At 43.4% G+C, this 26,713-nt stretch overlaps 1 protein-coding gene across 2 annotated transcripts in view; it reads left to right on the forward strand.

The window, feature by feature from the left end:
* The window catches only part of LOC126548104 (MAM and LDL-receptor class A domain-containing protein 1-like), a 272,165-nt gene that overhangs the window by 137,060 nt on the left and 108,392 nt on the right, over positions 1-26,713 (forward strand). For both annotated transcript variants that reach the window (XM_055063643.2, XM_050196214.2), the window contains exons 44-51: positions 177-262; positions 2,025-2,192; positions 13,361-13,457; positions 15,659-15,817; positions 18,773-18,958; positions 20,302-20,400; positions 21,275-21,435; positions 24,388-24,469. In XM_055063643.2, the coding sequence (XP_054919618.2) occupies positions 177-262; positions 2,025-2,192; positions 13,361-13,457; positions 15,659-15,817; positions 18,773-18,958; positions 20,302-20,400; positions 21,275-21,435; positions 24,388-24,469 (1,038 nt within the window). The remainder of the gene's footprint in view (positions 1-176; positions 263-2,024; positions 2,193-13,360; positions 13,458-15,658; positions 15,818-18,772; positions 18,959-20,301; positions 20,401-21,274; positions 21,436-24,387; positions 24,470-26,713) is intronic.

Consider the following 26,713-nt stretch of genomic DNA (forward strand, 5'->3'; position numbering starts at 1 on the left):
TAGATATAATTGGCAAAGGCAATATTAGCGGGATAAAAATTCACTCTGGCACGCGGGAGCGGCATGGGTAATGTATTGAGAGACAGGTATAAACTACTGGCACGTATGACTCGATTTCAGTCTTACTTTTGGTCAAGCACCTGACAATAATTTCATTTTTCTTGCGTGTTTAACAGGTTCTTTCCTGTACTTGAAGTCAAAAGCGAAGACTGTCGTCGCATCACTTGTGGGCCCTCAGTTGAATGCCACCACTCTTTGTGTGGTAAGAGCTGGCCGTCAACTCATTACCTGACTTGGTCAAACTTGCTCGCTATTGCAGTTTTTGCTCCCTTGTTAATATGAGCTTGTGTGCTTCGCGGTGAGTTTTTATGGAAACACAGTTGTCGAAGCTTATTGAGGATTATCGTAATAGGGAGACAACTCCACCAAAATGAGTTCAGAATACACTGGAGAGGACCACGACATGGTCAACCGGCATATTAGAATTTCATATTGCAATGAAGAGCATAAAATTCCATTAATCCAGTTCAGAAGTTTCAGACCACGGAAGGCTACATTCGTCTAACATCGGGAACTTGGATTCTGAACCGCGGCGACGTCAAGATTCAAAACACACTGGTGCGGTGCCTGAAATACGTAATTTAATCGGCAACATTGTGCTACTGCTGACATGGTACGTCAACAGTTATACGATTGTTTACATGTTGCGTAAACAGTTATGCGATTGTCACAGAGCCGCCTCGCACTTTCAATGTGTGACTACCTTGGTGCGACTTCACTAACGCTAGGAGTGCAAGACATAATATTGACATGACGTTGGCGCCAACAATCGGCCAAGCTATTGGTAGGCGGTGCAGCTGAAATACCAACCTGTCATACAACTTTGGCGACGACAACGACCGGCAAGTGAAAGTAGTCGCAGTTTAGGTGTTTTTTGTGATAAAAATGACAACAAAAATTGCCGACCGTCGTCGAACCGGCTCAGATCCGTTGCAGGGAGAAACTTAATGAGAGCAGCATTCCGGGCAAGTTGGTAATCCGTTACTTAAATGATATTGCGCGACAAAAAACGACACGGACGCTTGGTGTGTCGTCTCTCACGTCCGTGTCGTTTTTTGTCGCGCAATATCATTTAAGTCAGGGAGAAACATCGAGAGAAAAAAAAGAAAAAAGAAAGCTTTGTCTGAATGCTTGCATGCACTTCTGTCTACTTTGCTTGTGCACATAACAAATCAAAACAAGCTTCTGAAGCTCAGACGTACAAACTCTAGTACTTTGTCTGCCGCATACGTACATATCTTCGTCGATATCTCCATTCCGCGAAGGATAGCCCTAGCGTACCCGCTAGGTTTGCGCGTGACAGTCGCGTCTGGGCACCGGAAGCAATACTCGCGAAAAGTGGCTTTTTACTTTAGCATTTTTCAGGGTGGTTTAAAAGAAGGTTTTGTTTACATCACACATGCAAAGCACTGCAAAAGCCCGTGGTTGTCAACAAATGATCGTTGTCAACAGTGTAGTCGCCAGTCTCCCTCAACAAGCCTTCTCTGGATGACAAAAACTTTAACACTCGAATAGATATCGACGTATTGCGAAGTTGTTTCATTGAAACGTTTCTTGCGTTTCGCACACATACCAGCAGCCACTACAGCAGACGATGGAAAACCAAAACATCAGCAGCTACTACTTCACATAACATCTGGAGGAGTTCGTGGTTTATGACGTCAGGAGCTGCAATGAGAGAGCGAGAGTTGCAAGGCTGCTAAGGCGTTCATGAACAAAAAAAAAATAATTGAAAAATAATCAGACCATCAAATTGACTCATATTTCAATTTAAACGTTCGTTTGAGAGGTTTTTTGGTTGTGTAAGGAATTTTGCATGTTGAAACGTGTAGTATTGGCTAACAAAATATTTCTCGCATTGCACGCATTTTTCCACGTATTTTGCGTTGCCTCGTCCATGCCTCGTTTTGTTTCTGGAAGCAGTGTACGCACATAGTTTCATAAGTGTTTCTGATTGTCCACAGATGCGTTTCTACTACACGATACAAGGCCCGACCAACGCCGTGCTCACTGTAAAAACTCGGAGTACTGCCGACGGTGATTTCAACGATGTGTGGAAAAGCGACCGCCCTACTGAGTTCCGCCACTTCACTGAGGCATTTGTGCCCTTCCACGAAGCTTCAGATTTCGAGGTAAAAACTGATGCTTAGTCGTTGGTAGTGATCATTCTTCATCGGAATGCTCTTAATGTTCACTGAGATTGTTCGTGTTGCTTTTCTGCTTGTGTATCTTTGTTTAGTTGCTACTTTCATGGGCTGTTTTCCGCTTTCACAAACGATAACTTGCGGCTACTTTGTTGCTACACTGTGCAAGCTTGAACTGGATCTAAACTACCCGTGACCGCATCCCAATTTGTTTTCCTAGCTTTTAAAAACAAAAGGTCAGGAGTTGCTGTTTGTATGTACCGTGCTCTGCTGTAAAATATGCTTACTTGAACTGACTCTGGACGATGCCTACGGGTGTTCCAATTTTATTCGAATATTATTTTAGCCGCCATATTCTTGTTGCGCATTGTCTGGCTAAGCGGGAAGTAGTAAACAGCAGAAAACATCTCTAAAATGGGACAGAAGTAGCTCGGCAATGGTTGAGTTAGGTAGAAAAATAGTACAATTATTCCCGCAGAGACCAGTCACTGTACACGAAAACTTTGACCAAGGGAAACTGACCGAACCAGTAACAGCCTAGAATTTGGTTTACATATATCGGCGAAGTTGCAACCTGCATCAACATAGCAGGACTTCCTCTTCAAGAAAAATAAAAAAAAAACCTGTTCTCACTGAGGTTGCAGTGCGTAAATATTTTAAGAACTCCTACCTCCAGCTTCCACCTTCCTATCGTACGCGGACGTCAAGGAAATACGTAGGTCACCGATAAAGAAGCGGAGGGAGCCAAAAATGAATGCAAAAATTATTTCTGATTCATATAAAATGTAAAGTGTGAAGGGCTGGAGCCATTAATTCGACCTTCTTAAAAATTTTGCGGTATCGCCAAAAAGTGGCTTACCGTTAATCTGAGTCCCTGTTAAGCTGTGGCTCTCCAGAGTAAATCCTGGATGAAAAAAATTTACTTATTGTATTGCAGAGCTGCATGCACCATGCTTGAGCGGTCACCAGAGGTGCTTATTTCTCATTTGTGTCAGTTCCCTAATTTTTGTTAAGGCGTAGCATTCTTTGCCTCTTCACCGGGACTTGGCGTGCGTTGTCGTTCCTTGGCCCGATACATCTGTGAATATACATAGACAACTTGAGTCTCTGGGCATGTATAACTGGGTATGTGCCCATTCATAGCCAATCTTCTAGAATGGATGTGCCATTGTTACACAAGGGGCATGAAGCCTTAAAGGTATTCAGATATGTGTGGTTCTTCTCTGTGCCCATACATACTTTTATCAAGCATATCATGCATCACCTTCGTCATCGTGACAGCTAACAGCTACACGCGACCCGGTTGTGGCCATGTTAACCGCCACTGCTGCTACCTCGCCAACTCAAACTTCGCGTCGTTTAGATTCCAATACTGCGTTGTATCTGCGTGTTTTGTCACAGTTTTTTTTTCGAAACGTCCCCGAAAGGTGTCATTATGTTGACTTTCTTTTTTGCGCTGCTTGTTTTAAAAGAAAACACTTATTCTAGACGGCAACAAGAAATACTACAGTAGAGCTGAAATTCAGGCTGGTTTGTTATGTATGATTATATAGGGTGTCACAGCAAATGTTAGCCAAGCTCTTAAACATTATTAAGGAAAAACACCATTCAAGATAAAATTTTAGGGCCCGCGGTTTTTGTCGTTAGAGGTCTGATGACCGAACACCGTAGGTCTTATGACTGTATCTTCGACCATATTTTGCTGATAGTTCTTTTTTCGTTCAATAGCTTGGCTAACGCTAGCTGGAATACCCGCTATATGAAGAGCGCGTCATACGATGTACTATGTAACAAGGCGCTGTGTAAGTCTCTCATTTGTTAAATCCATCGTTTTAGGCTCATTTTAGGCTATGCTAGATAAATGTCTACAGCTTGTTGGCACGGCCGTGCTCTGAATAGCAGAGCAACCGCCAACAGGCTTAGAAGCAGTGATGATGATTGATTTCTAAGCGCCTCTTCTTTGAAACGGGGTGACGACAAATAGTCGCCTAGGCTGTGTGAGCTAATCGAGTTTTACATCTATTGCAGTTTAGCATTTCACCCATCTTTTAAAGTTACCTATGCCTGTAACAACCTCGGCACAATCTTATCGCTGCTTTTTCCCCCGCCAATAGCGTAAACGTCTCTTGTTTATCTCGTCCGCTGACCAGTCAACGCTCCCATCAGTGACTATGGAAAGTGGATGTTCCCTATGGTTCTGGTTGGATGAATATCTTGACTTTCCATTAGTGTACAGAGTTGTATCCAGAAAGGAAAGGTATTGGCGCTACCACAGCGTTATTTTCCAATAACTTTTTGAGATGTCTTCGGCTCACCTGTGTGTGATAAGCTTAGGATCGTTTTCGATGTGCCTGAAGTATATTTTTGCACTTCCAACAATCATCACATTCGCCTCCGCACTATGCCTTACAGGCACTCCCTCCATCTGCGTGTCCTCAATAGGCTCCTTTCGTCTCAGCAGTGCAGAACCTCGCAGTCATTGTCAGCGTCCAGCATCGGCGTGTGGAGCGCACTCTACGCCGCGTTACGCCGGCCCCTTTTAGGACCCTAAAGTACTCGTACTTTGTTTTAAAATGCATTCACGTAACAAAATAAAAAGAAAGAAAAACAAAACAAAAGGAGCAAAGAAGGAATAAAAAAAAAACGAGATTGGGCAATCATACAAACTAACTTCTTCACACAAGACATCTTATTGCGGAGAAGTGAGCGCTTCGCAACGCTTCTCTAATGCGGTACTCATGCACGTGCGGACGCTTCTATTGCGATATCAATTATATGCGCACTCCAAGCGCATTTTTTTCCATCAGCGTCGCCGTCACCGTGATGTTCCGTATAAAGTCCAAGGGCGATAACACCGTCGCCGCGCGTCGTATGCTGTATGTGCGAGTGAAAGCACGCAAGGGAAGCCGACTATCACGGCTCAATCTGGCGCGCGCGAACGAAGAAGGCGGAGAGCAAACGTGCTGTGTTCCGTCGCTCAAAAGGCCGTTGGGGGATGCGAGGGAGGCGTTGTGCTCTGGCAGCAACTGGCATTTGACGATCTGACGATCGCGGCTCAATGTCGGGCGCCATATATGGGGGAAAGTGGGTAGGCAGCACGGGAGGGAGGGGGGTGGTTTCGACTCCGCCAACAAATGCGTAGTCTGCACTGTCGCGCGGGCCGTATCTTGAAAGGGATCTGTAGACGGTTCATACCTTTGTTCGCGCTGTGCTCTCGCCGGTCTTGCGTTGAAGCGATAGACAAAGGTCACTTCGCTCGCTGCTGCTGCCGCGCTTGCTCGCATCCGCGTTTGGACAGCGAGTGTCTGCGCTCATAGAGTGCGATGTGTTCATGTTTCTTGTGCCCGCTGACACCATGCCTGCTAATTCAGTTACCAAGTGACTGTTTACAAGTTTATACGGCTGATAAAACTACTATCCTTACTTCGTATAGCTGTCTACTCATTTGCTATGGCAATCGATGCTTCGCCTTTCGGGCGAAACTGCGACATTTGTAGGGTGTTGCAAGTGTATGAATATGTTCTCTGCATTCTAAGAAAGTGTCATACTTTGCTAGGTTTGTATTTTGTGAATATTCTACTTTTTGCAGCGGAGATGTTATACGTTAGGCTCTGGCGGCTTGTGTGCGCAGTCAAAAAAGATGGCGGCCACCCGAGAGCTAACAGAGTTCAAGCATAAAGCAAAAGCGTATCACCGGTTATGCCCCAGCTGCGTTTAATCACGAGGAGCGTCAAAAAGTATTGTTAAAAGAAAATATCGCAATAGAAAAAGTAAAAGCGGAATAGACACTGTTTAGTATGGGTTGCGGTTTGACGTCACGGGCTCTTTAGGCAAACCACGTGACCTTATCGCAGTTCCCTTCCGCACGTGCAATGGGTAGGCCGTGTGCGGTGAGGACTGCGAAAGAACAGCGTGCCTACGAAAAACTACATCGGGAACAGAAGCGGGAATATTTCTTTCTTTCTTCATTGATTTATTTAAGACAATGCACAGATTGTCTTAGGGGACACGGCTAAAGGGAAGCATTTGGCTGACTAGGCCCTGCCACCCGTACATTGGCAGCAAAATGGCAGTGGCAGGCTTTCAGGAGAGCACACATGAAATTAAAGTAGCACACATTTTCCAACACTTGAGTACACAATTCACGTAAAAAGGTATTACACAGTTCTTACACAGTTTCTAAGTTCTAAGTTCTTACACAGTTTTCTAAGCACTTGAAGCACAAAAACAAAAACATGTACGAAATTTTTTATACTTGTAGTTGAACATTTCTACTGGTCTTCGGATAGTAACAATTCTTTTACCGTCTTCTTAAAGCTTTGCTTTGAAATTCCAGAATTTAGCAGGTCCAATACCAAGGGGTAGTCGTTTAGAAGGTTAGGAAGTTGAACTGCTAGTTTTTGATCTCCGTATTTTGTTAATAATAAAGGGAAAAATCAGACATCCACACGTTCGTAGCAATTGCCACAAAGGGTGGATGTTCTGCAACGTGGTTTTTCTATCAGAGTTTTTCTGAGGTTACATCTTGTCATTCTGCTATGGTCTTTGCTTTGGAAGAACCATTTGTCTTCCCAGAATTGCCGTGAAATTTTGAGGAATAATTTATAAATGTGAAGTTTTGATGCTGTTAATATTTTATATTTGTTATAGTATGGTTTAGTGGTATCAGTACGTTCTAAGTTACCTATCGCGCGCAGTGTGCGGTTTTGGAGTGTTTGAATTGATCTTAAGTTAGTTTGTGTAGTGGTTGACCAAACCAGGAAACAAGAAGTTAATCGAGAATGTATAAGTGCGTTGTAAATATTGCGCTTCACATTTATCGGTAGGAAATATCGCAACCTGTTTAGCACACCGACAGCACGAGCAATATTTTTTCTAAGAACATCTACGTGTGGTGACCAGGACATATTTTCATAGAATATTATTCCTAAGGATCTGGCTGTTGGTGCCTGTTCGATGTTGACCTTCTGAAATTGGAGTGTTAGCTGAGGGCAGATTATTGTTCCTTTCGATTGAAACACTAGATACTTAGTTTTAGGTAAGTTTAATTGGAGTTTATTTGCATTTAGCCACAAGCTTAGTTGCTGTAAGCAGATGTTAGCTTGCTCAAAAAGATTTCCTATTTCTCTTCCTGAGAAGAACACGTTAGTATCATCCACGTATAATATATGTAAAAATACTGAAAGATATCTATAGCGGCTCCACAGCCACCGTAGTCCTCCATAAAGAAAGCAACAAAATCCCAATAAAGAAAGGCGTCAGGCAGGGAGATACGATCTCTCCAATGCTATTCACAGCGTGTTTACAGGAGGTATTCAGAGACCTGGATGGGGAAGAATTGGGGATAAAAATTAATGGAGAATACCTCAGTAACTTGCGATTCGCTGATGATATTGCCTTGCTTAGTAACTCAGGGGACCAATTGCAATGCATGCTCACTGACCTGGAGAGGCAAAGCAGAACAGTGGGTCTAAAAATTAATCTGCAGAAAACTAAAGTAATGTTTAACAGTCTCGGAAGAGAACAGCAATTTACAATAGGCAGCGAGGCACTGGAAATCGTAAGGGAATACATCTACTTAGTTCAGGTAGTGACGGCGGATCCGGATCATGAGACGGAAATAATCAGAAGAATAAGAATGGGCTGGGGTGCGTTTGGCAGGCATTCTCAGATCATGAACAGCAGGTTGCCATTATCCCTCAAGAGAAAAGTGTATAATAGCTGTGTCTTACCAGTACTCACCTACGGGGCAGAAACCTGGAGGCTTACGAAAAAGGTTCTACTCAAATTGAGGACGACGCAACGAGCTATGGAAAGAAGAATGATAGGCGTAACGTTAAGGGATAAGAAAAGAGCAGATTGGGTGAGGGAACAAACGCGAGTTAATGACATCTTAGTTGAAATCAAGAAAAAGAAATGGGCATGGGCAGGACATGTAATGAGGAGGGAAGATAACCGATGGTCATTAAGGGTTACGGACTGGATCCCAAGGGAAGGGAAGCGTAGCAGGGGGCGGCAGAAAGTTAGGTGGGCGGATGAGATTAAGAAGTTTGCTGGGACGGCATGGCCGCAATTATTACATGACCGGGGTTGTTGGAGAAGTATGGGAGAGGCCTTTGCCCTGCAGTGGGCGTAACCAGGCTGATGATGATGACGTATAATATAATATTGGAACAGCCTTGAATATTGACAATATCAATAATATACAGTAAAAATAAAACAGGCCCTAAGACGGATCCTTGCGGCACTCCGTGCTTAATGTGCTGAATTTCGGAACTAACTTCATTTATTGTTGTCTACTGTGTTGTAGAGGTGAGACAGCTTTTATTAAGGATAATGCGACACTACGAATTCTATGAAGAGAAAGCTTTTTCAAAAGGACATCATGTTTCACGCAATCGAAGGCCTTCCTAAAATCGAGAAAGATACCTAGAGTTAACATTCGGTTTTCTTTATTGTCAGAGATTTATTCTTTTATTTCAAGTAAAGCGGTTTCTGAAGATTTAGTCTTGCAGAAGCCATATTGCTCCTTAGCTATTATTTTATAAGTGTTTAGAAACTCGCAAAGTCTTCTATTAATTACATGCTCAGCAATTTTCGCGAAGACAGAAAGAACGGACATTGGCCTGTAGTTACTCACGTCGTTAACTGGGCCACCTTTATGAATGACAGTCACCCGGGCTAGCTTCATCTTATCTGGAAACACACCGTTAGAAAGAATTAAGTTACAGATATGTGCAAGAGGTGCGCTTACAACTTCACCGAGGGCTTTCAACGGCTTCACTTTTATGTCATCTTCACCAGAAGCACAACTGTCTTTCAACGATAAGATTATGGTCTGGATCTCGTGCTGCTCAGTAGGGGCCAAGAACACAGTGGAAGAACGTCGATTTAATATATATTCCGTGCAAGAGACCAGTGTATCCTTTTGTGAGAACACACCAGCATCAATAAAATGGAAATTGAATGTATTTGCAACCTCAATATCTGACAATTCACTATGTTGATTCAACCTCTTTTGCGATAGAGCCTTTGTTCATTAACTCATTGATCGCTTTCCACATGAGATTTGAATTTCCCATGATAGCAAAAAAGTTGTTCCCGTAATATTCTGGTTTAGAGCGTTTAATATCAGAATTTAATTTGTTACGCTCAGATTAGAAAGACCGAAAGTCATCTTCGCTTCTGCTACTCAGGAAAATTTGAAAAAGCTTGTTATGATATTTTATCCTTTTGTAGAGGTCACGAGACATCCAAGGCTTTATAGCTTTTTTGTGTTTTTTAAACTTAAGTGCAAAACACATGTTGTACAAGAACGCGAAGGTAGATATAAAAAAATCGTAAGCATTGTTTACCGATAACCATTGATAAATTCTACAAATTTCTTAACATTTTGTTCTGAATAAATTCTTTTTAAGCTTTCAGGGCATTTATTGGATGGTTGTTTATGAGGTAGTAGACAGTATATATGGAAGTGATCACTAAGATCGCACATCAGGACTCCTGCTCTTACATATTCAGCAGAAAAACTCGTGACACAGAGGTCAAATGTCTGGCTTGTAGGTGTAATGCGAGTAGGCACGTTGATGACATTTGAACACCCATATCATTCAAAAGCTTCCTGAAAACGCGTATATTCTAGGTTGTCTGGGCAAGCATCTATATTAAAATCGCCCATTATTATTGTTTCTAGTTTAAGTTCAATGCTTAGTTCTAATAATGTTTCCGTAAATTCTAAAAACTTACACATGGATCTAGATGGAGGGTGGTACACGAGCGAAATCAAGATGTTCATGCACTGAAGACCAATACATTCATAGCATGCGTTAACAATCTTGAGCTCGGGAATTATACTATACGACAAACCAGAACGGACATAAATAGCAGTTCCGCCTCCTCGTTTTTCGGTCGATAAGCAGAGATACAGTCATATCCAGAAATAGAAGCACATTCATCCTCTGATGTAAACCACGTTCCACTAAAACAAAGTAAGTCGAAGCAGTGTTGCAGTTCAGAGAGATACAAACTGACTTCATCAAACTTATTTCTCATACTTCGCACATTAAAATGATAGATTGAAAGTGGACACTGGTTCTTTAATGACGCGACATCACGAGAAAATTGGAATTCCAGGGTCGCCATTGTTGTTTAGTAAACATAACGCATGTATTGATGTCACGTATGCCCCCATCACTTCGAGCCTGTAAGGCTGACCAGATCCTCCTCGCCGCGTATGACAACAGCTCGGTCGCCGCTCCTTTATCGCACCAAAACTTTACAGTTTGAGTGCCAGACGTATGCGTATCCTGAGGTCTGGGCCCATTCCTTCGTCTTTGATAAAATAGCACGTGATAGCCGCGTCATATTTTCACAGAAAAAGACGTGCCCATGGTCCTTTAGTTGCTTCTCGTTTGCGAGTCAGGAATCGCGAAGTTCCTGGTGAAGTAAACGGATAATGATCCCCCGTGTTTTGCCTGGTTTAGCGGGAAGTCTGTGTATAGCCATAACATCACACTTGTTCAATAGTGAAATCCTATTTTGCATCGCTACTTCGTTTACCTTCATCATAAGGTCTTCGTTCTCGCTTCCTGGAATACCGTGTATTTCAATATTTAACCTACGGCTATGGCATTCAAGATTATCCAGATGCCGTTCGATTTGGGACAATTCACTGCTCGAATCTGCCTGTTCAAGTTGATCAACTCTGTTTGATAGTTGCGTGCTTTTTCCTGAGCCTGCAGCCTTGTCTGAAATTCTTCGAATTTATCAGAAAGATGTTGCACAGGCGATTCCAGTTCCACTAGTTTGATTGGCAGAACCAAAAGGGTATCTAGCTTGGTTTCGATTGGAGTGAAGTCGCACTGCGGCGTTTGTCGCTCAATTTCAGCATCCGCCCCTTGTTCCACCCCCCGACATGTCTCACATTTCCATGCCTTCTTAGAGATATCGCGCTTTCCAGTAAAAGCTTCTTCTGTTATACCAGAGCACGAACCAAAGTGAAATTTGAATCTGCACTCACAGCAAGTCATGTACAAGTCATTGTCAGGCACCGCGGAGCGGCACACACAACAACGCGACATTTCAACAGGTACTAGTAACACTAATAAATCTCAAGCAGCGTTGGCAGCAGCGGCTGGCGCATACAAAAGATAACTGATAGGAAACACCAACCTGGGGCCCTATAACGTAAAACTATTCCAATATGTTTTTATTCCAATCTCCTGACGTCAAATTTGCGTAACCACCGACGCAAGCACCGGGCGGTCACCCGCAGGGTTGTCTGAACAGACGAACAGACCCATCGTTCATAGGAGGTCACTTTTGTTTGCTTGAAGAACTAATAACATTCCCTATATTGAGCGGCTTGTCGTATCTAATTGGCTGACAAGAGGCGAGGAGAACGCTCAAGTGGAGAGGGATTCGATGGGGCAGAGCCAGTGCACTGAAAATTGATAACCGGAGGAAGAGGGTGCTGCTGGCGTCTGCGATTGGTCCGCTTTCCCTTACTTAGCTTGCGGTGGCTGGTTGAATATCGCGGTGGCATGCAACGGAAGCATAAGAATGACGCTAAAACGGATCCTCAGGAAAGAAAAATTGGCAGAATGAGGTCGTAAACGTGCCGAAAGAGCTCGAAAACGTTACACGGCCGCGCAAGAAGCTTTATTATACGCAAATAAACCCATGCTCTCCGGCAGGTGCGAGTAGCCAGCGCCTGAGCGATCGGCGGCCGCCATCTTTTATTCTTTTCGGAACGGGGCAGCCTGCGGCTATTCAGAAGAACATTCAGTTTTGTTCGGCATATTATTGCATCTTTAGTGCGTACACGTCACTTTGACGCGGTGAGTTTTCGCGGTTTTGTGACGTCGCGTGACAGGCAGATGAAATGGGTGCAGCCCGAAAGCTTTTGACCAATAGCCAGGGGCTAATGGCGAAAAGGCGTCGAATCAGAAATAACTGTTTCTCTTTTTTCGGTCAAATCATGCATAATCAGTGTGTACACATGATATCAGATGGGGACGTATCGCGGTTTTCGTGACGTCGCGTGACAGACAGGTGAAGTGGGGGTGGTCCGAAAAAGCTTTCGACCAATCGCGGAGGGCTGATAGCAGAATTGGAATAGAAAAGTTTGGAATAGCTTTACGTTATAGCGCCCCTGTAATATTTCAAAAAACGTCTTTCAGCGGACATGCGTCAGATGCTGCCGCTACTGCCAAAGTGCGCAGGAGAACGGTTGTCAGGACTTGATATAGCCAATGGTCCAGGGGGCGCTCCAAAAAGTATTTTGATAGCAGATCAATGGCAGGGAAATCCGTGCGGCGGTATAGGCTCACAGTATCGGCAATCAGGCTGCAAGGTAATAAAGTGAAAAAAGTGAAGTGAAGTGAAGTGGCGGAAGAAACCGGGAGTAAAGTTGAATGCTTGAAACCGAGGTAGGCCAAAGATGGGGTACGGGCACCACAGACTTGCGACGAGCGCCCGACGATCTCACCGGTAAAGTTTGTAGACGAGGCAGAAGCCACCATACCTGTAATATCTCAAAAACGTCTTTCAGCGGACATGCGTCAGATGCTGCCGCTACTGCCAAAGTGCGTGGCGATGGTGGGCGGCACGTAATACGGACGAAGATCGCTCCTCAAACGTCAAGCGTATGCACCTTTGGTTGGATCACCCCTACCGACTCCACTCCCATAGCAGTTGTGGGTGATTTCAACATATACGTGTTTCGGCCAGACGGAAAGTGGTTCGTAGCGCTTCTCTTGGAAAGTTTGGGCATTTAATGTTACACAAACATCAGTGTGCTCACGACGCGTCATCAGTCGTGTATAGACCTCACATTGCCCAAGAACCTCTCCAGTGTCGCCACAGAGCCACTGGGTGTATATCCTAGCAATCATGAAGCGATAATCACCTTGGTGACCAAATAATATATCCGAAAAAGCAAACAAAAGAAAGTTCACAATCAAAAAGGCATTGAGTGTGCAATTTAATAAAACAAGAAGGATTTCGTGAAGAAACGAAATTCATTGTGGTACGTGTATTTTATTTCCAATCAACATATTTATTGTCAACATATTTATCACCATATATACAGCTACGCTGGTCATGCACCTCCACAGAGTGGAATGGCTCTGATTTTTGTTTCTGTCTTTGACTAGGTGTTCATCGAAGGCAGCATTGAAGGAGGAAGGAATGCCCAAGGTTACATAGCGATCGATGACATCACTTTCCTTGACAGCTGTCATGCTGCTTCAGGTATAAATAATGGTACCGCTGACTATGTGGTTTGATATTTCACGGCGAAGCAATATGCGTTAACTGTACGCTTGTGTAACGCCACCATTCTACTTATTCCATTGTGTTTCTTGCAAGTGTTAAATGTCGTAGGACACAGGAAACAACAGAGCGCCCATTCCTTCGGAATCTCAATACCACAAATGACCTTAATTGCGAAAGCGTAGAACTTAGTCTTATAGAAATGACAGGTTGGAAATATAAAAAAAATATACAAACTGATATAGCTTTTCTTGGCATTTGTCATTTAGTAATTTATTTAGACGTCATAGCGACATATGTGAGGAGTATAAGATAAGCAGCCAGGAGAAATTTACGCACAGAAAGGTCCATTAACTCACTGAATAACTTTCCAAGCTGGATGAATCTTGGACTTTCCCTTATTCAAAAAGACCTGAGAAAGTGTGTGTAAAGGGAGCACCAACTGTGCAACATTAACTCTTATTCTAACAAGGCTTTGGGTATGCATGATGAGAAAAGACGTTCTTTTTTGTGAATAATGTAGCTGCAATATTTTTCTATTACCTAACTGTCAAAGGCAAATGCTGCATGTTATACAAGTAAGAAGAGAGAGAGAGAGAAATAAAGAAGGAGAGGCAGACAGGTTAACCATGGTCGTGCCTGGTTGGCAACGCTACACGTGAGGAAAGGGCAAATGAAGATGAGAAGTAAGGAGGAGAGTCAGTGTGTGCACACTCGCAGGTAAATGTTTACTCACGTATAGTGAGTTCGTTCAAGTTGCCTTGAAGAAGCGTATGAGCGCTTTGGTATCCTTGTGCATGCCGGAGTTCTTCAGTCAATGGTGCGGATTTGTACTTTCGAGAACGGCCTTTCGTCTAAGCGTTTAGACTAGTACACAAAGCATATCGTTGACAGTTAAAGGATGGACAGTGGCACATAATCTGTTCTATAGTTTTGTCGCATTCGCGAGAATGACGTTCGGCGCTGTTGGCCGCAAGTCAAAACATAAGAGAAGAGGTAGCTATGGGTAACGGAAGACACCCGCTCGGAGCATCAGCGTGACAGCGCATCAGCATGACAGCGCATCAGCATGACCGCGAATTGTTGAATGGTGCCTTTTTACAGCGAAGCTGTCTATGGTTACCTTCCGAAAAAATCGCGGCGGCGAACAGAAAACGCCTAGCGGCAAAGCCAACTGTCTCGCGCATGCTCTGTAGCTCTCACTTTAATGTAAGTATCTTGCAAAAAAATCATACTGAAATCGCCACTAAGAAGGCTCTATCATTACGCCCAGTTTCATTTAATTGTCCTAATTAGTTAGTTCACAGTGAAGTTGTAAACATTACAGAATTCCTGTATGCTGTCAATACATAGGCATCTACTGAGGGAATATGGTTACAGAAAATGGCTTTAACTCTTGCTTTATCGAAACTATCCAGAAACAAATTTGATGACAATTAACCGCTACGATGACTCTTAACATTACGCCGAGTTTCATTTACTTTTCGTGATTACGCAGTTCACAGTGAAGTTGTAAATATTGTGGAATTTGCGTCTGTTGTCAATACGTAGGCTTCTACGGGAGGGAAATGTACAGCCCCATGCTTGTCCGCGAGAATAAAACTCTAGTCCTTCCAAGTTTCATTCAGTTAATTAACTAGGGAGTATTCTCAATCGCAAATTACAAGCAAACGTGTTTAATTTCGCGCATTCCTTTGGACGACGCCCCGGTCAACTCATACCGTCGCTCGCGTCGAGGCTCGGTTTACCGGTCACCTTCGTCTAAACGGCGCTCCGTCGCAGCTGCGTCGACAACACCTGCGTTTTTAGAGCGGCGTCGTAAAAGTCCTTCGACGGTAGCTCTGTGTATGTATGACGTAGTGCGTGACGTAGTGCGCGCCTCATATTTCTTTGCGTTTCGCATAATTTACATATACATAACTATATGTATAGTTACATACCAACGAAATTCTATACCGACATAATTTATAGCGCCATAGCAGCTTCGCTGGTCAACCACCTTCACAGAGTGGAATGGCTCCTCATTTTTTTGTGCGATATTGTTCATTGATAATAGAGAATATCTGGTAACCATCCTATTTTTGCTATTATGGCTGAAATTTTTGTTATAATCTGTAATCAACTAATCACGCAGCAGACTTGACCGTCCGTTATACCTGAGCACTGTGTCCCTGCCTCAGGTCCGCTGCCAAAGCGGTCAGCTGAAACCACCACTTCCGCACCATCAAACTGTTCACATGGCGAGTTCGCCTGCCTGTCCGTCGCCTACTGCATTCCAGCGAGCCAGCTGTGCGATTTCCTCAAACAGTGTCCCGACGGCTCGGATGAAAGCCACTGCGGTCAGTCACTGTCATAACTCGACAGCTGTTGCACACTAGTGATGTTTGCATTCCTAGTGTGCAACTTATTTTGTTGGGTTGGAAAGTGGTAGTAAGTTTCATGAATAAAACGTTTCAACCAAGTGTGGACGCTAACGAGGACAAGGTCGACGCACATGGTGGTTCAAATGATTCTGTGATTAAATGTTGAATATGTCTCTTTATCTCTTTCTCATGTTCATTATTCGATCATATTATATCTTATTGGTACCGTATTTCGTACGCAATTACGTCGATCTTGTCTTTTTAAGCATCGACACTTCGTTGACCATTTACTTTTTTTTCGACCAAGGGGTCAGGCGGGCCGCTCGCAGATATAGTGCAGTCTTTGGTACAATGGGGCCAATTTTCGATTATATTGGTGCTAATTACGCATGTACCGTTAGTTTAACTACTATGCGACCATTGCCACTTCTTGTGGGCACCGCCAAATCCGCCTTCTAGGCACCGTTGTCTAGCGCTAGCCCTGTTTAGTCCAACTGAACTCTCTCAATTTCTCAAAAGTGTGCCGTAAGGGGGCTCTGCCTCAGCATGTCTATATCTACGGCGGTGCACTCTTTACAGGATTAAAGCGGAATGTGCTTAATTCTTTACTATATTGGCGTTGATTACACTCGTGCCTTTAATTTTACCAACTCTGCGACTAATCTTTAGTTCTTGTCTCATTGAGACGTGCATTTCTGATATGTCTTATGAAAGACTTATCAGCGTGCCCTGAATAGGCGGTCGCATCTTTCTTCCGCCCTCGCTATCACCGCCACCATGGCTGGCTTGCTCAATAAAACCGAGACCGCGGTTGCATGCTCCCTTTTCGGGCACAGAATTAATGAAGCCACTGCCCAACGCCACACCTCCGGTATACAATTCCCGATGCTCAGACTTCATTAAGTAGCTCGAGACGCTGTTGTCGGTGCTGCCCATTTAAACTTCGGAGCATCTGGTATGTCATGCCGTTCTTGCCAGGCGCCGAGTGCCGCTTGCACGCCCCTAATAGCGTGGTCCAGCTCTGCGGCAGTGATCGCATTCAACGTGTCACCTGAGGTATATCCGCGGTCCGGTGCTCTCGCGGAATGTGCTATGTGGTGCCGGCGCGAAGCGGTTGGCGAACTATTGTGCAAGCGCGCCATGAAGCGGACGCGCTAATCTATCGCTACCGAGGGGGCCTGTTTGGCGGCGTGCACGTTAACGCATGAAAAACGTACCAAACCTTATTCACGCGTGGTTCGCTTTCGAGGGACACGCAGGGCGAGGCGCAATTACTTTTTGTACAGGTGTTTAGCCTACATCTTATCGATTTCACCCTGTCTAATCGATCGGGATATTTGTTCGACTCCTTTCGGTTTATTCTAATGCGATCTCTCGCTTTCGTGACATGAATCTAAACTGAATTCGATAAAGACTCCGTGAACTCCAACAATTCACCACAAGGCGTAATGAAATAATAAAGTACGACGGAAATTAATATTTGTTCACGATTCGGCTATAAAAATTGCGAGTTAAGTCAATAATTAAACGGGGTGTTATAAACTCTTACCTTCGGCAGTAGCTATAGATAAGTTCAGCCACAGGTATAAAATACTCGCAATTTATCTGATCTTCAGAGAGCAAATATTTTGCTAATTGATTTATCTTGCTAAGGCATACAATCGGACAAATCGCTTCAAGAACAGCTTATGGAATCATCAGCTTATCTAAACATCGGTCGATGGGCTCAATTATATTGGAAACGTTCTACAAGTATGAACATTTACCTCTTGGAATCTGTAGTTGTACCAAGCTCTCCAGAGTACAGCAATGAGATTTACCTCTTGGGACGAGTAGTTATACTAAGTACTGCAGAGTACAGCAATGACATTTCCCTCTTGGAACAAGTAGTTGTACTCAGTACTACCGAGTAAAGCAATGAAATTTACTCCTTGGAACGAGTAGCTGTACCAAGTACCGTGGAGTACAGCAATGAAATTTATCTGTTGAAACGAGTAGTTGTAGTAAGCACTGCAGAGTACAGCAATGACATTTACCTCTTGGAATGAGTAGTTGTACCAAGTAATGCCGAATATAGCAATGATAAAGACACCTGTAGGAATAGCTTCTTTGTTGGCATTGGTCATAAACATCAAGTGATCGGCAGCAAAGTTACGAAACACCCGCATTAAAAGCAGTCTAATAACCCTGTCAGGCGGGCAACATAAGTGCACTTACGGAGGGTGCACACAGTTTTAAGTGCATTTTCCCAAATCTAAACGTCGCAAGCAGAGTGTACTCGCAGAAGAGTGCACTCCGGTCGGAGTGCGTTCACGGAACGCACTTTGCTGGTCGAGTGCGTAGCCTCGCCGCCAGCGGTTTCAACGATACAAAATGTAATGCATAGAAAAAGGACATAGAAGTTCATTCTAGCTGTTGAACAGCTTTTAACGAAATAATCAGAACAGTACTCACTGATATTCTGTTCTAGTAGGATCGAATTCCGCCTCGTCGCACGCCACCTTGTTGTTCTGGATTGGCTAGGCATTCGTCTTGGCCGGCCTTGACTTGTAACACTCTTATGATAAAAATATTTTCGTTTTTTGTTGAGTAAATATAGATTAAGACTGTTCTTAATTTATAATACAACTAAAGCAATCGCTTTTTAGAAGTTCTTTTTAAATATTAATCTACATCGTCAAAAACCATGATTTTATTCTGTCGCCATTTTTTTAGTGCGAGTGCACTTTGTTTCCACGTTTAGCACCACGTCGCCTAAAGTGTCACTCAAGGTCCCGAAGTGCACTCCCCGTAAGTGCACTTAACTTGCCAGCTTGACAGGGGTATAATGCGGCAACAGCGGAATACTTTGTAGAATGTCGCTTAAGGATGACGGCGAACTCATCACCTTGCATTGGAAGAGTGTGGGGTTACTTCATTGCGTCCATGCAGGTGCCTGCGACTTCTCGGAGGACTCGTGCGGTCTGCAGCCCGCACGCACGCAGAGCCAGCCACGTTGGACCCGTCTGTCAGCCCTCATGGTTTCCAATAACCGAATGCGTTTCCCTTCGCTGCCTTGGGAAGACAGTGACCACAACGAGCGTGGTTTCTACGCTGCCTTCCTCAAGACAGACGCCGGTGAGGAGCCTTGCAACGCCCGCAATAACGAAAGCAAATCGGCGTTTTATTAGGTGCGGAATCATCGGACATGAATGCACTGGTTTGTGTGATTCCCACTGTAGCAGTGTGCACGGACAAATACGTGCTTCTGTTTTCTTTCTTTCTTTCTTTCTTTCTTTCTTTCTTTCTTTCTTTCTTTCTTTCTTTCTTTCTTTCTTTCTTTCTTTCGTTCTTTCTTTCTTTCTTTCTTTCTTTCTTTCTCCCTTTCCTTCTTTCTTTCTTTCTTTCTTTCTCTCTTTCTCTCTTTCTTCCTTTCTTTCTTTCTTTCTTTCTTTCTTTCTTTCTTTCCCGGATGACTGAGGCGAGATAAAATTAGACTTTAAGACTTCTTGCATAACACAAGTCTGGCAATCTGTTTATTAAAGATGGCGGATTTATGATGAACCAATTTTTGCTGACATTCTTCAAGACAGCGGTTAACATCAGCGTTTGCGCGATAATCTCCAGTTCGATTATAATTACTAATTATTTATTCAATTGATTATGTTTGAGAGCATATTGTTATCACTGAATTGCGGTCAGCCAATATTCAAAGCATCACTCCTTCCTGGAAACTTGGTGCCGATATAGTAGCAGTGTCGGGAAATAGGCGCTCAATAGGGCTGTGAAATGCACTACTGTTCCAGTTAAGTTTTTCTTGCAATGTTTCTTCACAATGTGGTACTATATTCTCTGAAACAACAGTGCAGCGTTTGAGTATACTTATTTTTCGAAACTGGTGCGAGTTACATAGTTTCTAGGAGGTGTTATGGTTCCAGCATTAGCTGTATTGTGCAACTGCAATGTGTCTCCTGAATTGATTCATTAAAACGATAACGAATGACATTTTGTTATTAATAATTGTATTGGCAATTATCGCACAGTAAAAATTAGTATGTTGTATCGAATAACTTGTGTTTTATCATCGAAAACAGTCTTTGGAGAAATACGCGGTATACGCATGAACCGTCATTTCGAAGTCCCCTTTTCGGCACTTTATGGGGTGAATGCAACGCGGTCCCAGCTTTGCAGATTGTGAGAGCAAATAAGAGAGCACATATGAGGGAGAACGGTTTCATCAATACACCATGGGATCACCAACGACTTTTTATTTTGTGATAGAAAAATAAAGATATGTCCCATATTTACCACATCCAATAAACCCATACGCTCTTGGGGCGGATATGCTGTTTCTTAATATTTCACATAGGATCAAATATGATCATCTGGAAGTATGGGATGTAGGGGTTATGAGGATTATTTTTATATTAATCTAGCTGGTTCACGCACCAACCATCGCTAAGAACTGTTTTGTGACGCAGCTGTTCCCAGTGGTCGCAACACAGCCTTGATGACACCGCAGCTGGGGGCGATGGGTCATGCGTGCCGGCTCACCTTCTACACATTTCTGCCTAAACAGCGTGAGTATAGTGTGACTGTGCGGGTGCTGAAAGATCGCTGTAAGCCCATGGATATGCAAACACCACACATACAATAAATACATATTGTACACACATACACACATATACATACGGACATACATATAATATGGCTGCAAAAGCTGGGTTTACTACACCAATACAATATACAGATTCGATGCACAAAGAATAACAGAAGTACGCGTTTACATAAAAATACAGTTAATTACAGTTTATGATAAGTCCTTTCATTATTTATTAATATAATATTTATTGCGTCATGAAAATAGATGCGTAAAAATCGTCAGATAACTTCATATCAATTGGTAATGTATTCCAAGGTCGTATTCCAGAAACTTGTATTCCATAAAGTAGTATTCCAGAATTTACTTCAGCTTGTATTGTTCTCGACTCGGGCAAAAATAGTTTAATACGCTTGTAAAAGTTAATAATTGTGAAATAATTACTACTAGTACCGTCTATGTGATGTCATACTGTCATAGTAAAGCTCTATGAATATTTGATGGTGAAATGGACATAATAAAAAAAAAAGAAAGCACCTGATAGGCATGAGATGCGTAACCCTACTGTAGCAATGAGAATGTTAGCCAGGCCCGTCCACTCTCATGTTTACTGATGTACAATATAGATTAAACCGTTGGTGCCGCGTGGAAGGTGGTCTCAGGAGCAGGCAAGCACGTTCAAGAAAATCGCATAGAGAAAAGTGCTATATACGTGAGTTACGTTGAATAGTTCAAGAAAATCGCATAGAGAAAAGTGCTATATACGTGAGTTACGTTGAATAGTTCAAGAAAATCGGATAGGAGAAAAAGTGCTATATACGTGAGTCAAGCACGCGTGCAATGCTCATTTTCAGACTTGCCGGTATACGTTTCCGTGGACGTTGTGGAAACACTGACAGATACGGACAAGATACGCACTCTCAGGAAAAAGGTGCTACGTGCTTGGGAGTACGAAGCACAAGTTACGTGGAAGATGCAGGCAGTGAATGTCGGAAACCGACGCCCCAGCACCAGAGTAAGCCTTCACACTTGCCTTTCATACTTCCTTGCTGGAAGCATGATACTGGTCTCGTACGTACACCCTGTTCTTCTACCTTCCTCTTCTCTCCTCTTCTAAACCCTCCTCTTCTAAAATAAAGACACAAACATAAGAGATGCGACTCAAAGCGTGCTTGAAACAAAGCAGGATCATGAATGCTACCAGCGAGATCTAAGTGAACCTGAGAGTGTAGCGAATAAGCACACTTACGAATGAGACGAGGGAACTGAAACGCAAGGGATTGTTTATAGAGCCTGCTGAGAGGAATATGGAACCAGTGGGGAGACAGGGCTATAAGCCAGTGTATGGTCACCATGTTGTGAAGGCTCACTGTATAATAAGACAGACATCTGCAGGCAGCGTTGGCGTGCTTTAGTTTTAGTGCTATTTTTACCAGAAAAGCTACAGTTTAGTTACTTGGCGCAGAAACATTTGTCGACCACTGCTGCTGCCGAAAATTCTATCTTGTTGTTATTAATACCATGCAGACATTTACTTACAACTTTCTAATCTCGCAACGCAATCCTTAGGTTGCAGAGTCGACCTTTTCTTGGAATAGAGATGCATGTATTTATTCATTACGCTAACGCGTGGCGATAGATGAAAAATTCTCGGGAATTTTGAATGGCTTAACAAAAACCTAGTTTTTTTTCTCACGTTTTGTTAGGAAAGTTGAAAATGTGAGAAAAAACCAGAACGTTATAACAAAACTGCATTCACTCTATTCATTTATTTGCTTGGTGGTAAAACTAACACGAATGCTGATGTGTCTGAGATAATGTCCAAACAGGGGAGCAAATTGCTTGTTCTATTACACCAAACAAAATAGGAGTTGAAAATACAAGAACTAGGCAGGAACTCGCTCGGTGCCGATGCGGATGTAGCTTTGTGCCGCAATAGGCGCAGTAGCATTAAATGAAGCTGTCTCAACATCAATATTGTACTGCACATAAACAAGTCCTCGAAATAGCTCACTTGAAACCCTATTGCGAGGCTTGGTGCGTACATTTGGAAACAAAAAACAGCTCTGTTCGCATCTGGCAGAAGATTGTGGCATTTCCAGCAGGTGATACGCGTAAAGGTCTTATTGCGGTAAACACGACGCAAGGGACGTTTTGGTTGGCAAAAGCCTTTATGTGGCAGGTGCATAAGAGAAAAATACATCTATCATCAATGAACACCCACTACAAGCCCAACAGAAGGCACGGATAAACAACAAACTATACACAGCGCGAGCTAATTTAACGTATTCCATAAAGTCCTCACACACGATGAGTTGGAAGCTTCAAAATATATACATTGAGCCCACCGGCCTTGCCACGTAGCCTTGTCGTCACTGCTTCCGTCGAAAAGTCGTTGGGCCCACCGATGCATCGTGAATTCGACGTTGCTGTCTCTGCCGTCCATTGCACGGTTGCTTTGGTGAAGACGGTGGGGATGACCGAGGTGCCCGAATCGCCCGGCCGACTGCGCTAGCGTGCGGATCGTAGCTGCAGGGAGTCTCGGAAACGGCACCGTCAGCTTGTAGCCGAGGTCTCCGGCGGCGCGCCCGCTCAGCTAACGGGTCGCAGCCGCGGCAGCTGAGGCACGGCCCCCACTCGAGTCCCGCCGTCTCCACGAGCCATCCGTACCGTCCGGCCTCCAGCTCCTTCTCGTGCCCGTCGTCCCAGAGCGTAGCTGGGCTGCTTTCTTCGGCTACGTGCCTTTTTGCAGCGTTGGCCGCGTACCCCCATGTGCATTTTTGCGCTTCTTCTTTCATATATTCAGCTCTTGATGATGATGATGATGATGATGTCCTTGATGAGATTGGCGCTTACCCACTCGCGGGGATTGGCCAAGAGTCGGGTAGACTTTGCTTATGTGTTCAGAAAATGGGGGTAAGGATCTAAAATTTTGTTACATGAATTTAGGCGAGGGAAAGTCGAAACGGTTCAGTAGATTGTCATGCTACGTAGAGGAAAAAAAAATAATTATCTATAATATATCAATATATATAATTTATAATATATAATATATAATATATAATATATAATATATATAATATATAATATTCAGCTCTTGTTGTTCGGCCACTTCTTTATTTTCTCATATCTTCTTCCTCTATCTCTTTCTCTGCCAGCGCGTGCTTTCTTGTTCTGTTTTTACCTTCTTCTTTTCCCTGTTGGTTTATTAACTCCTGGCATGTGCCTACCTCTAAGAAAAATGTGAAAGACTGCTTTTCATTTTCCTCCTCGTACTGATGTTTCTGCCGTTTTCATATCTTGGCCCAACACTAGCACGCCATGTCTTTCCCCATTTTCCTCGTTTGCATCCAATGTATACACTCACAACACATCCCTTCACTTCACTTTACGTGTTCACTTCACGGCACCCTTCACAGAGTTCACTATTTAACGCCAAAAAGTCATTGTTGAACACTACTATACCACAACAAGACTGCTATAGCACATACCACACCATGCACTAAGAAGATATATTCGTAAAAGCTGCTCCAACATTTTCTGTTGTCCTGATGCACGCTACACGGAATGTATGTCTGGTTGATACTAATGAAAGCTAACTAACTTGCCTATAATAGCGCTGCGTGGCTGTTAGAAACGACTGACCGGCATCAGTTTCGGACACGGTCTCAAAAAAAAAAAAATATCGCTGCCAAGCGAAATCAAAAACTATACTTTTTAAACTATAGTTTTCAGGCTACCTATACAAGATGCCTCAGAACTTCGAAGCCCGGGAATTTAATGGTAGCTATAAAATAGGCCTCCGCACTCAAAGACCATAGATGATCGGCGTTTTATTGGCGTGGTCGGGAAAGTGGTAATAAAAAACCGATCACTCGCATAACGTTTTTTGACCTGTTTCACTGCTACGAATAAGCTACATAAATGTTTCATCGTCTTTTACATAGTGTGTTCTCTACTGACGCAGTTCTACTTTTCTGCCGGCGAAAACGCCAGCATCGACGACATCGAGTACCATCACTGCCACCCTGACGAGAAAAAGGAAGAATGTGAGTGCTTTACTTTTTTTTTTTGCATATGCGTTCTTCATTATTTCTCTTAAAGTGAAACTTTCTTAATCTATTCCCCCCACTTTGCGAGCACTGACGGCTGCTGTCTTGCGGAGTATACAACAACTTAATACCCTTTGGGTATGGGCCGTTGGATCCAAACAGACAACTTGGGGCACTGGATATGTAAAAAAATAAATAAATTATGGGGCTTTACGTGCTAAAACCACTTCCTGATTATGAGGCACGCTGTAGTGGAGGACTCCGGAAATTTTGACCACCTGGGGTTCTTTAACGTGCGCCTAAATCTAAGTATACGGGCGTTTTCGCCCCCATCGAAATGCGGCCGCCGTGGCCGGGATCCAATCCCGCGACCTCGTGCTCAGCAGCCTAACACCATAGCCACTGAGCAACCACGGCGGTTACTGGATGTTGGAACGTGCAACTTGAAACACTGAGTATGTGCAACTGGGCGTGTTCCACTGGGTATGTGAACATTGTTGGCCAATCCCGCAGAATGGGTATGTGCCACTATAGGTGCCCGAATAGACAAGCCCAACAAGACGCAAAAAAGTGATCAAGTTGGCCGCAGAAAATGGAAGTATGCAGCCGAGTGTGGAGAAAGAAGTGAAAAGAATAAAATGGTGCCGGAGCATGCATTGAGCGGGGAGCGCGGCGCTGCACTGAAGTGAAGAAGGAGAGGTGAAAACATTTCAGTAAACGTCAGTGAATGCTCAGTGAAAAGGTGACGTGAGAAGACAAGGAAATGCTGGATAAACTTAAGTTCAAGATGCGGTATGGTGCGTTTCTGCTATTTCTGAAAAATAAAACCATGCAAATATGTCTAGCGGACAACTTACGCAGGGCTTGCAGAAGTAGAGCCGCATTAATTAAAGCGCACCGCAGGGTCTAGGCGACACAACGAAAGCGGTCGCACGTCAAATCAACACTTCTGTGCCCGCCGCGGTAGATTTGCGGCCATGGCATTGCTCGAGGTCGCTGACTTGATCCCGACCGAGGCAGCCGCATTTCGATGAGGGCGAAATAAAAACCGCTCGCGGACTTTGATTTAGGGCCAGGTTAAAGAACACAACGGTGCCAAAATTAATCCGGTGTCCGCCACTACGGCCTGCCTCATAATCCGATTGTGGTTTTGGCACGTACAGCCCCATAATCCAATTCAAGTTTAATGCTTGTGCCATGATGCGATGTGCCGTGTGAGGCAATGACAATGCTCCACCCTCTCAGAGGTTATGAAATATGGCGCACAACAACGCCTCAAGCAAGCACCTCTCTCTGTGTTTTGCGTACTACGCAGACAAACAGCAGTGGTGCACGCAAGGTAACGTTTAACATCAACTCACCACTCTCGTGTTGGACAAAACGTTGACGAAATTGAATATTCGCCTTCAACATCACCTCTGATTATCGTAAGTCAAAGCAAACGGTGGAGAAGGCTTCGCTTAAGTCGATTCCCACAGTGCGTGGGACCTACATATTTTTTCCCTCCGTATAAACCAAATTTTCTAAAAGAGGAAGCTTTAACTCAGGGTCAACTCCCATTTTGATATTCAAATGCACGTAAATGTAGAAATGATTTCGTGAGAAAACCACCGTACCGATATAAATGAAGTCGTATTTGAGAGAAAGAGTTCAGTTACAGTAATTTTAGGAAAGAGAATTTAGATTTAGGGCCTGGACGTTTTTATAAGAATTCCCGAAAACAGGTAAGTTAGAAAAAATTAAAGCGTGAAGCTTAGAAATTCGTAACTCTGAACTTCAAAAAGACATCGTCGTTCTGTAAATTGCAACTGTTGAGAATATAAAATGGAGAAATTTCATATAGGAATTTACAACTTACGCATAATTGTTGCAATGTTCCCAAGCCTGTTGCAAAAGTTGTATGCACAAATTAGGGGTATGTGTTAGAGCGGCGTTTAATACATCAAATTTGTCCACTTTAGATGTACTCTTAAGTGGAATTATAGAATAGTCGTATCGTTTTTTATTGCTGAGTTACAGAGTTGCAAACGTGATACTTGAGTTATTTTAAATTAAGCAATCTTGAACAATTAAATAAAAGCAGTTGATATAAATAAAAGAATTCTATTTCTTATGTTGGTTATTTTCTAGCTTTTTCTTTTAAACGCAACACACCTAATCAAAATTGGCCACCGGTTGTCGCGAAAAACGATTTATTTTTTTACATGTATTTACATAAGAGGAAGTCTTAGCTCGGGAGCT

The sequence above is a fragment of the Dermacentor andersoni genome, chromosome 1 (genome assembly GCF_023375885.2).
Source record: "Dermacentor andersoni chromosome 1, qqDerAnde1_hic_scaffold, whole genome shotgun sequence".
NCBI lineage: Eukaryota > Metazoa > Arthropoda > Arachnida > Ixodida > Ixodidae > Dermacentor > Dermacentor andersoni.